Raw genomic sequence first — 12428 nt, 5'->3', positions numbered from 1 at the left:
GTTTCATTACCTCTTTCTAGTTCCCTCTCACAAGTCAAAACGAAGCTTGATTGATGAAAAATGTGAAAATCTGACCATCCTAGAATCATCACTTATCACTCAGCAATTTCCCATATCCTCAACTCGCACACTTGCTTTCATTATTTTTAAACGCAAATTCGACTCCGAAAAAATGTAATAAATTAAAATAGAAACATAATTTGGTACTCACCCCTGCACTAGGACATTCTCCATTCAGTATTAATCCAGAAATGTACTGCATGTTTCTCGACTTGATGCTTCCGTTGAAGCACATGTGTATATTTTCGTTGAACTTTGCTTCGATTTCGCGCATACTATAAATACAGAGGGCCGATTGAGCTTGAGGCTCGTTCAGTATGCCTTTGCTAGGTGAGAAGCTCGCTGCCAATATCGTATCACCCGGTTTAATGCCCAAACTGTTGGCCAGTTCTTCGCCAGCTTGAGCGATTTTCACATCTTGCACTAGATTGTAATTGGTAACCTTTTCCTTTTCGCCGGATTCTTTGACCAGACATTGCAGAGTAACTTCGGTATAGCTGTCGTAATTGGCGTCATTGATGCATACCCTGGCTAACCTGGTCACATATCCTAGTTCTTCCTGACCTGGCAAATGAGATTGTTTCTGGACAATGACGAAGTACGCGAAATCGCTCGAATTGAACCCGTATACGTATTTGACTAAAAAATGATCTCTGTATTTGACGTCGATCTTGAGCAGAGACTGTTGAGAGAAGGAGATAAGAGCGAAATCCAACGTATCCAGATTACGACTAGAAATGGCCGGTACGTCTTCTCGGTAATCTCCGTTATTGGTGAAGGTGGTACCGACGTACAAGACGTTCGACTGCTTCCACTGGTTGTACTGTTCGGGTCCTATGAAAGCGTAGGTGGACGAGTGGTCATCATTGGCGGCGATGCTGATCGGCACGAATTTGGCCGGAGCCGAGATATTGCTGAGTTGGTATTTTTCGCAAGCGCCCTGGAACAGCGATCCGCAAGCAATCAAGTTATCCAGCTCGGTATACAGCAGCAGGATTTTATTGGTGTTATCCATCAACGAGGTCTCGATTTCGGGCGAATTGCAGCCGCTAGCGTGACACTGGGGACTGTCACGTTTGGGCCCGGTGATCACGCATGCTTCTAGGTTCAACGACGAGTCCAGCTGGATGATTCGATTAACGCCTCCGACGTAAATGCGACCTGTACGTCGATCCAGTTGCAGATGATTGAACTCCTTCAAGTTGTGCACCGAACAGTTACCTCCTTGGCTGGGAAATGTTGGAAAGACGGCGGCGACCGGACCGTCGTTGCTGCCGAGAAGTCCACCGACACCGCTGCCGCCGCGTACTACCCTCCGAAGCAACAATAGTACCACCAGTAATGTGGCCGCCAAACGTACGCCCATTCTATGGTGTGACCCGCAAATATTCCTCCGATCCAGGTTTCAGGAGGTCATCACCGTCGTTCCTGCGGACAGAAGAGGAAGAAGATTGGAATTAATTCGTGCGAAATGGTTTGATATAAGTAGAAATGAGAAGTAGATGCACTGAGAGAACTGTTTAGTAGAAATTACTGTAAAATTTAGTAAAGTGGCCCTCTGGTTAACCTCTTTTTTAAATTTACTACATTTTTCAGTAGTATGTACCATAAAATGTAGTACAAAAAGTAATTTTTACTATGTTTTTCAGTAAGATGTACTATAAAATGTAGTAAATACTACGAAAAGATGACCAGAGGTCTCCCTTACTACAGTTTTTAGTAATGTTTACTAAAGTGATTTTTCTCAGTGTGTGACGTTTTGGTGCAGATACCACACTATTAGCGTCACTAGATTGAGTTCCCTGATGCGTATTTCTTGATTGGAATGGTTCTTTGAGTAACGTAATTATTACAAACGATTTCTCACGTGATTTTAATTATGGTAAATTTATCGATTTTGGTAGAATTTTTGGATAATTCTTCATTTTGTAACAGATTTTCTCATAATTTTGAGATGTTGCAGTTTTTTGAATAGATTTATCTAACTGGCTTTAAGTGCTTCGTGCTACACTGAATTTTGAAAAAATTTCTTGAAGATTTCAGGCGATGGCTTGCTTTTTGAGTAGATGTATGTGAGAGACAATGGTCATACCCCCAAAGTACCTACTTCTAAATGATTTGCTATTTTGAATGTTTGAAATTGTTCTTTTGCAATTGAAAAATAATAGGTTACTTACTCTATTTAACCTAAAATTTGATGTGTATTTTGGAATGTCTTCAGTGTTTAAAATTGTTAAAAACCACTATTTTTCAAATGAAATTGCACAAAATTTTCGACCTCGCTCCGCTCGGGCAATATTTTGGACTTCTCTTCATGTTTCTGAATTTCAAAAAATTCATCAAAATCACGTTACGTTTCATCATTTTTCATCTAAATCTTTCAATTTTTCCAACTTCTTGATGAAAAATAAGTTGAATCAGGAACGAAACTATGGGGAAGGGGGGTGGACCTTTCTTGAAGATTTTAGGCGATGGCTTGGTTTTTGAGTAGATGGATATGGTTGTGGGAGACAGGGGGCATACTTCTAAAGTACTGCAAAATGATTTGCCATTTTGACTATTTGAATTGTTCTTTTGAAATTGAAAAATAATAGGTTACCTACTCTATTTAACTTGAAATTTAATGTGTACTTCTCGCTTTTCCAAGTGTATTGTTTGCCAAATTCGAAAACAAATTTCAAATAGCCAAAAATCCATTTAGATTTGATCCAAAAATGAACCTAAAAATTGTAAATGACTCGACTAGAAAAGAATTTACTCAAAGAGATGTAACTGTGGGCAAATGAACAAATTTTATTGACTGATGTATCTATGTACCTATTACCTTTAAAAGGGTCTGAAAAATATATACGAGTACTTATCGATTAGGTATCAAGCATATAGACTCTTTGGCCAAAATTTCAGCTGCTGAAGTTCATGTGGTGAGGAGAAACGGCCATTTTTCGAATTCACCGATAACTGCACGAGAAAAAACCGTAAAAAATTCTGTTTTATGAACGAATGGCCGGATTGGGCCAATGATGGTATGAGTCGACTTGGTATTCGGCACAGACTGTTTGACCAAAATTTTAGCCCCTGAAGTTCATAAGATGAGCTTAATTTACAATGGCGTTTATAAATCACCAGATGGACAAAAAATTTGATTTCTGATGATATTTCCAGATCCGGCCGACGGTAGTATTAGTCGATTAGATATGAAGCATAGACCCGTCGGCCAAAACTTCAGCTGCTGAGGTTCATGCGGCGGTGGAGTAAAGGTCATTTTTCGAATTTACAGAACAATTATACCATTTATACACAAAACTTCGTACGCTCGTCAAAAATCGAAAAATCAACTTCAACAGCTGAAAATTGAGGGATGGGAATTTTTTGAGATTCTCTTTCCACCAGTCCAAGTTTCATTCAAATCGGAGATTATCGTGTGGGAAGGTTCCCTTGTTAGGTAGATATATGTAGGAGACAATGAGCTTACTTCCAAAGTGCTTCTATAAATGATTTGCTATTTTGAATGTTTGAATTGTTCTTTTGCAATTGAAAAATAATAAGTTACTTACTCTATATTAAACCAAAAATGTAATGCGTATCATATTCGCTAAATTCTGTTGTGTCTATTGATTTAGAGTGAGCAGTAGACTTATAGGAGATTTGAATAGTTGAATGGCTACTTAGGAATACAGGGGTTGGCATAAGTTAGTATTCATATTCAAAAACTGATGCATTCTTTTTAACACCCTGTTGTGTGTAATGAGTAGATGGAAGGTCTTATACGTAGTGCGTTGTGTTCGTGGAAGTCCCACCAACATTTTGGTAATAATAGTTTCATTCCCCACTATGTCACTACAGAAAAAAAAATCATTTTTATTTGAAAAAATTTTCGTTTGTGCAAATCGGAATACTAACTTATGCCGACCCCTGTATTTGTAATCACGTTTTTGAAGTACTGTATAGGTATTCCAAATTCCAAATGTTTCTTTGTTGAATCTCATTCTTCGACTTTGAATGCCGTTCAGAAGTTTTTTGAGACAAAGTTCCTTACTTCCAAGGTGTATTTTACTCAATAATTTGGGACTATAGACTGATTTTGAAAATTTATTTCAATTTTGGAATCCAGTTTCGCGTTAAAAGCCTTACTCGAATAGGTATATCGATTAAATCGGCTTCCACTGGACAGTTTTGTTTTTTCAATAGCCCCACATGAGGTCTTTTGCTGAGAAGAAAATTCTCAGAAATTTTGGACTCTCCTTCTTTAATAGATATTTTTGAATAACTCATGGCTGTTTCATTGCAATTATGTTGGCGATGGAAAATTTCCCATTTTGGTAGAATGGTAATAACGAGAAGGAATTCTCATTTTTTAGCTATGAAGTTACTTATCTTGAGGCATATTTACGATATTTTCCTTTCATTTTTAGCTTATATTATCTTCATAGATTTTTCGCTATTCAAGTTTTCAAGCTTGCTAAACTCTGGTTAAGCGAAAAGCGATAACCCTCGCCTGTGTAGCTAGAATCTGTCAACGCATTCAATTTTTTTGATTTCATTGTCTTAGGTCTAGCAGTTGCAAGAAGCTATGATGAAAAATTTTTGTTCCATAATTCTAAATGTGAATTTTCAGTTTTGGTTGGCGCATGTAGTCAAGTGACTTGATGAGTTTCCTTACCACAGGTCAACCCTCAACCCCTCTTTCATTCACGAAATCCCCGAATTTATCAACAAAAACAGAATTTGCATTTTTATTGAAGAAGAAGAAAATTCAAGTAACAGAATTCATAATTAGTTTCTTGCAATCCTTGGCTCTTGGATCAGTGAAATAACAAAAATCTGAAAGTTTTCAGAATATAGTGCAATTTTTTTTGAAGGTCATCTCTTTTTGCTAAGTCTATCGTTTTCCAAATTTGAAAACAAACTTGAACTGGCGAAAAATTTCATCTAGATGTGATCCAAAAATGAACCTAAAAATTGTAAATGACTCAACTAGAAAAGAGTTTACTCCAAGAGATAAAACTGTGAGCAAATGAACAAATTTTATTGGCTGATGTATCTATTATACCCTTAAAAGGGTCTGAAAAATATTAAATTTCTGAAAACTCAAAAAGTATACTTATGGTAACAATTTTATTCTATTGAAAATTTACAATTTTTTGCTTCAGATGTGGATCATTATCAATTGAAAAAAATTACCTACTTACATAATATTCATTCCATATTCAATCGTTTTCTAAAAATCGTATGTCTTTGAATCGCGTTTCAAAGTGATTGATTCGATAAAAAAAAAACTCGAATGCGAATTATAAGAATTTATAAATCCAGACGATCAATTTCAATTTGAATTTCTCATATTTTGAGAAAGATCTTCACTTGGCTTATTTTTCGGAGTAAGTAAAAAACTTTTCGCGCAAGATTGAAAGTTCGTCGAATCATTCGTTCCCAAATTATTAGATAAATTTTGAATCATTTTTCACACGAATCGTTTGTGAACATTAAAATCGTAGATACTTCGCTTCAAGATCTTTTCTAGGTCCACAATAATTTTTGGGAAAAGAATTTCTCACATGAAGTGTGGTGTTTTCTTTTAATCAAATCGTTCGCGAATGATATCTAAAACTAATATTTGATTATTCTTGAGTCATTACTTGGCTAATTTTTTAGCAAAGAACTTGTTGCATGAATTCCTGAAAGACACCCTATGGATTAGAGCACGCTAAATCATTGAGCTGCGTGAACTACTTTTCCTGATTTTCCTTCTGAGCTTTGATAATGTATTTCTTATGCAATCTCAAAGTTTATCATGCCCATAAGAAACGTGCTAAATTACTCAGAAAAGAGAATTAGCTGAAAACGATTTTTTAATACTAATAAGTACCAGAGGGTTGAGGATGAACGTATTTTTTTTAATGAAATACTGAATTTGGGCTCTTCCCTCATACCTAGTATGGAAAAATTCAAAAAAAATTCCTTACCTAGTTCTCTAGAATTCTCAAACAAATATTCAAATTAGCAGCTTTCGGTATTCATTCAGTAGCCTACAACACGTTGGTTATAATCTTTCCCACGTGATTTTAATTATGGCAAATCTATAGATTTTAATAAATTCTTGGATGATTCTTCCTTTTGTTAAGAGATAATTTTGAGATATTGCAGTTTTTTGAATGGATTTATTTACTGGCTTGGAGTGCTTTGTGTTGCATTGCATTTTGAAAAAATTTTCTTGAAGATTTTAGGCGATCGCTTGCATTTTGAGTACGAGGGTGGTTCACAAAATAAGTTTAACGTGTCAATTATGCAGTGAAGGAGTGGTCAAAAATGAAAAACAAGGTCATTTTCGGAAAATTCAGAGTATTTTCTATGTTTCTAGATAGTCACCTTTGTGCTAAATACAATTTTGATACTGTTAAACTGGCTTAGCAATTTTTAAACCCAAATTTTTTGCGTCCAGTTTTTTTGAAGAAAATTGTGACCCCCTTTGGAAATCTGAGCTGTCCTCTGAAATCACTGGCCTCTGAACGCTTCCATCATCACTAGGGATAGGTGGGGGTGACTACAAGACTAAATAAAGCCTCATCCTTCCCTCGCAAACGATTTAATGAATGAATGAGCGGCATCCAAGCACTGCTGTTTGTGTTTGGTTCTGAGCAGTAGCGCGCTCTCTGTTTTCACATGTTACAGATGGATGTTTCTGACCAACTCCATCTTAACAGCGTAGTCTTCCGACTATTTCTTCGGGGTACATCGTGCATCCTCGTCCATCAGCTGTTTAACGAGTTCTAGCATTCACAGTGTTCGCAGGGTGTGTTGAATGTCTTTGGCGCGCCTCATCAAGCACACTTTAGCGTCGTTTAAGAACGCTTTACGCTATCTCACAACCATTTTGAAGGCTCCTGCAATTTTTACCATAAACTACACATATTGCTTCATAGATTTGAGCCGATGCTAATTTTTTTAGGGTCAAAAATTTTTCACTCCACGCATTGCAAAGTTGGACTGCGGCATTTCCATTGTAAATTGTCATTAAACACGAAGGAAACGACCTACCGCGATGTTCGACACACGAAATTGTTCAGTATACCTGAGAGAATATCCCCCTAAAATTTCGTACCCCTAGCTCTTCAGGGGGCACAGAACGAGCATCGTTAAACTTATTTTTTGAACCACCCTCGTAGATGGATGTGGTTGTGGGAGACAGTGGGCTTACTTCCAAAGTACTTCAAAATGATTTGCCATTTTGACTGTTTGAATATTGTTCTTTCGAAATTGAAAAATAATTGGTTACTTACTCTACCTATTTAACCTAAAATTTAATGTGTTATCTACTTCTCGTGTTAAAGCTTTTTCTATTGGTTTAGAGTGGGCTGTAGACGTCTAGGAGACTTGAATGGTTACTTGGGGTTTTGTAATCACTTTTTTGAACTAGGTATTTCAAATGTTTCTTTTTGGAATCTCATTCTTCGATTTTGAATGTTGTTCAGAAGTTTTTTTGAGACAAATTTCCCCACTTTGAAGCGATTTTCACACAATTATAGAAACTATAGTCTGATTTTGAAAATTTATTTCAATTTTGGAATCCAGTTATTAGTGGTAAAAGGCTACTCGAATAAATTGATGAAATCGGCGTCCACTGAAATTTTTGTTTTCGCAATAGCCTCGCATAAGGTCCTTTGCGGAGAAAAAAATTTCAGAAATTTTGGACTCCCCTTCTCGCTCCTTTAATACTTTTGAACGCATGGCTGTTTCATTGCATCATATTGGCGATGGGAAATTTCCCATTTCGGTAGAATTAATTGTAGGTAACGAGTATTATTTTCATTTTTTAGCTATGAAGTTGCTTATCTTGAGGCGTATTTACGATATTTTCCTTTCATTTTTAGCTTACATCTTCTTCACAGATTTTTCGCTATTCAAGTTTCAAGCTTGCTAAACTCTGGTTAAGCAAAGAGCGACAAACCCTCGCCTGTGTAGAACTAGAATCTGTCGAAGCATTCGATTTTTTCGATTTCAGTGTCTTAAGGCCTGGCAGTTGCAAGAAGCTATGATGAAAAATTTGTTGTTCATGAATTTTTGCTCCATAATTCTAATGTGAACTTTCAGTTTTGGTTGGTGCACGGAGTAAAGCGACTTGAGGAGTTTCTTTGCCACACACTTAACCCAACCTCTCTCTCATTCACAAAACCCTCGAATTTATCAACAAAAACAGAAAATTTGCATTTTCATTGAAGAAAAAAATTCAAATAACAGAATTCATATTACAGTTTCTTTGCAATCTTTGCTAAGTCTATTGTTTTCCAAATTCGAAAACAAATTTCAAATAGCCAAAAATCTATCTAGATTGGATCCAAAAATGAACCTAAAAATTGTAAATGACTCTACTAGAAAATAATTTACTTAATCTAAGAAATGTAACTGTGGACAAATGAACAAATTTTATTGACTAAATGTGTTTAAGAGTATCTGAAAAGTAAACATTTTTGAAAACTCAAAAAGAGTAGGTATACTTCTGGTAACAATTTACCTAATTCTATTGAAAATTGACAATTTTTTGCTTCATGCTTCAATAATGTGGAACATCATTAATTGAAAAAATTACCTACTACGCTTTGTAGCGCTATTTGTAATTTTTTCTCCTTTTGTTAACATCGTGCGAATCTTTGAATTGCGTTTTAAAGTGATTGATTCGAGGAAAAAAAACTCGAATGCGAATTAAGTATAAGAATTCAGAAATCCAGATGAATCAATTTCAATTTGAATTTCTCATATTTTGAGAAATTCTTCGAATCATTCCTTCTCAAAAATAATCAAATTTTAGATCATCTTTCACACGAATCTTTTGTGATCGTTAAAATTATTGGTACGTATTTCGCTTCAAGATCTTTTCTAGATCCACACCAATTTTTTGGGAAAAAAATTCTCGCATAAGAGAGGTGTTTTTTTAAAACCGAATCGTTCGCGAATGATACCTAAACTAATATTTGATTGTTCTTGAGTCATTACTTGGCTAATTTTTTAACAAAAAACTTGTTGCATGAATTCCTGAAAGCATTATGTTATGTTTTCGAGACACCCTATGGATTATAGTGTTGAGCTATGTGAGTTAACTTTTCCTGATTTTCCTGCTGAGCTCTGATAATGGATTTTTTATGCAATCTCAAAGTTTATCAGTGCCATGAAAAAAGTGCTAAATGGCTCTGAAATGAAAATCAGCCGAAAACGATTTTTTAGAATACCAGGGAGTTGAGAATAAACGTATTTTTAAGAATTGAAATACCTACTGAATTTGGGCTCTTTCCGCGTATGTAGTATAGAAAAATTCAAAAACAATTCCTTACCTATCTAGAAGAATCAATTCTTAAAAAAACATTTCTTCTGTATTGCAATACGTAACCTTATGCTGATATTTAAAACTTCGATCATTTTTTTTTTCGTACACGTTCCTCCGAATAATTTGGACAAATACCACCTGGGCAGCTCGATGACCAGTATTACCATACGTAGACTACTGGTATCGTAAAATTATACCTAAGACGTTTCGCTGACCCCATCTCTTCGTATTTTTTTTCAATTTTATTTCTTTTAAACAACAAAACAATTCCACGAGGCAAATCATCTTCTCTCCACCTCTTATTCTTCGCTAACTTTATCACATATATAGGTAGGTAGGACTAGGTGTAGGTACATTACATTACACGGACATACGAGTACAAGAGTACCTGCAATAATTCTTGCCTCGGCGATAAAACAAATGATGGACGGAGAGACACCAGAAAAAAAAACACCGAAAAAGAATATAAAAAGGTGTTATTTTTATTATCTCGGAACGAGTTGCGTCGCGCTGCTCGTTCGTATAAATTACCAATTTTACTATACGAGTCCATCTTGGGTTTTCTGTACTCGCAGCTCAGTATCCCGCTGATGTTGGATTTCCAACCGAATGAAAACAACGTGGGAATAATAGACTTGCTCTATTTCATTCGTCATTAAGGTACCTAAACGTAATAGGTATTTGAGGGAAAAAAATGCTCCCATAAAACATGAAAAAAACACAGGTACAGGTAGCCAAGTGCCTAATGTGTCGTATACAACGAGCTATCTCTTCTAATTATTTTTTAAACGAGCTGTTGCAGATGTGTGTTTACTTCTTTCAGCTTGCTGTACTCGTATGCTATCGAAAATTATAATTTCAATATGAGACTCAGATAGGCGCATATATTTCGATTTGGAATTTAATCGAATGACTGAATACATATTGCAGATAGATACGTATGTTTGTACATATGTACCGACTGGTTTTTCTGAATGTATTGTACCGGATCTGGACACCTATGTATGTACAATGGTCGGACAAAATGCGAGAATAATTACAATTTACAGAAGAGACAAGAGACAGAGTAGCGTAGGTGAAGCTAGGTCGCTATACTCGTTCGTATATTCTGGCGAGTTCGATTATGTTGAAAATTATTCAATTTCCGACACCTCGATATTGACACGGTATTGCAGAAGGGTTACATTACGTTCACTGTTCAGGTAGGCATGACTAATGAGTTATTGTTTGATACAAATATATTGAAAGGAGAACCTACGATGGTGGTTTGTCTTATAAATTGAATAACCCGTTGCGACGTAATTTGACCGTTAATAATTTAATAATCAGGGTACAAGGTGTACGTAGGTATACATCTTGCTGGAGAATATCTATGGTGTACTCACGTCATGCTATTGTCCCGTATCAGCGGTGGACTGAGTTTGAAACAGTGTCGCTTAACGATGAAATACGTACCTCTATTGAATTGCATTTGGAAATTGGTACTCGTGACATTCGAGGTGAAAAAATGCCATAAATTGGTGCAACATTTTTTTAGAGATCTTTTGAATCGTATGGTAAATTGTGTGGGAGTCGCTGTAGGTCGAAGTGAAAATTTGACTATTTTCGAAAGAGTGGCTTGACCTTAAATTCAGATTTTCCCAAACAAGTTTCTGAGATCAATTCATGAATTATAAATTTTTTTAGGGTTGACGAAGCTCACTTTCAGATGAATTGTTGTAGAATGGCATCAAGAAGTGCAATAGAAGTTTTAAATTTTTTGATCGAGTCAAGGATAAAACTGAACGTTTGGGGGGGGGGGGTAACCGAAACTTTGCCGACTGATATGAGAAAAAAATTGTGACTTTTTTTTTGGATAAGACGAAAGAGGAGAAAACAATTCTACCTGCTGACATTATCCATTTCCATATGTAGGTCTTCTTATAGCCTTTCATGGCTTATAAAAAATTTTCGTTTTCCCTGTTCAATTTGTAGAAGCCTTAAACATGGAATTTTTCATTTTGTGAACAAGAGATCAGCTCAAACGTATGTAGCAAGGGCAAAAGCTTTCAAAAATTCATATTTTCATTGGTGAAAACACAATGTTTTTTATGTGAAGAGTTTGATGTTTTCGGTTCAAAAATTTTGGAATTTGAATGATGATTTTTTAGAAGTTTCAAGTTTGAAAAAAGAAACAGGCCCAAACGAACTGAGGGCCAAAAGCTTTCGAAAGTTTAAATTTTTATGAATGAAAAAGCTTTGTTTTTATTTATGCGAGGAATTTGATTTTTTGGTTTACATATAAATTTTAGAATTTGAATGATGATTTTTTAGAAATAAAATTCCAAGTTTGAAAAAAAAATCAGGCAGATCCGAACGAACTGAGGGCAAAAGCTTTCAAAAATTCGAATTTTTATGGGTGAAAAAGTTACGTTGAGGAGTTTGATTTTTTTGGTTTAAAAATTTCAGAATTTGAATGATGGTTTTTTAGAATTTTCAACTTGGGGAAAAAAAAGCAAACAGGCCTGGACGAACTTTCTTGAAACAGTTTTGTCGCTGAATTGATCGTGTCTCTAATATATTTTTTTTGCAAGGCTGCTCAATTTTCAAAAAGAAAAAAATCACAACTCTGTACTAGAATAAGAACGCGTGCAGATTTTATAAAAATGTTCATAATTATTTGAACATTAAATTTTGTTGTATGGTTTTTAAAAAGACATTTCATTGAGAAATGTAAAAAATATGTTGCATTATAGTGCTTAGGTATTCTTTCTAAGAAAAAAAAAATTGATGGAACTATGTTTTCAAATATTTTAGCAATCATCTCTCATCTTCAACCGTGTCTCATCACTGCCTTCAGTTCCTGCAGTTGAAGAAAAATTGATAACTTCCTATTAAAGAGTACATAGTTACGTAACTTCTCGTATAACATACTGTCTTGTTTGATGGTCATTCGAGACGTGAAATTCTAATCCCCTCCCTTCAGAATTCAAAGTATTCATCTGAAATTGTTCAAAATTTACAGTGTCGGGAAGAATTTCGGTCTTGAATGTTAAGGCTCATTTATAATGGTAAT

At 35.3% G+C, this 12428-nt stretch overlaps 1 protein-coding gene across 1 annotated transcript in view; it reads right to left on the bottom strand.

The window, feature by feature from the left end:
- Positions 1–12428, bottom strand: part of PlexB (plexin B) — a 427961-nt gene that overhangs the window by 41911 nt on the left and 373622 nt on the right. The window contains exon 3 of the mRNA XM_065360366.1: positions 212–1488. Within this exon, the coding sequence (XP_065216438.1) occupies positions 212–1426 (1215 nt within the window). The 5' untranslated portion in view covers positions 1427–1488. The remainder of the gene's footprint in view (positions 1–211; positions 1489–12428) is intronic.

This window comes from Planococcus citri, chromosome 4, assembly GCF_950023065.1.
Source record: "Planococcus citri chromosome 4, ihPlaCitr1.1, whole genome shotgun sequence".
Lineage (NCBI taxonomy): Eukaryota > Metazoa > Arthropoda > Insecta > Hemiptera > Pseudococcidae > Planococcus > Planococcus citri.
Note: the sequence above shows the minus strand (reverse complement) of the source record. Positions and strands in the feature narration are given on the sequence as shown.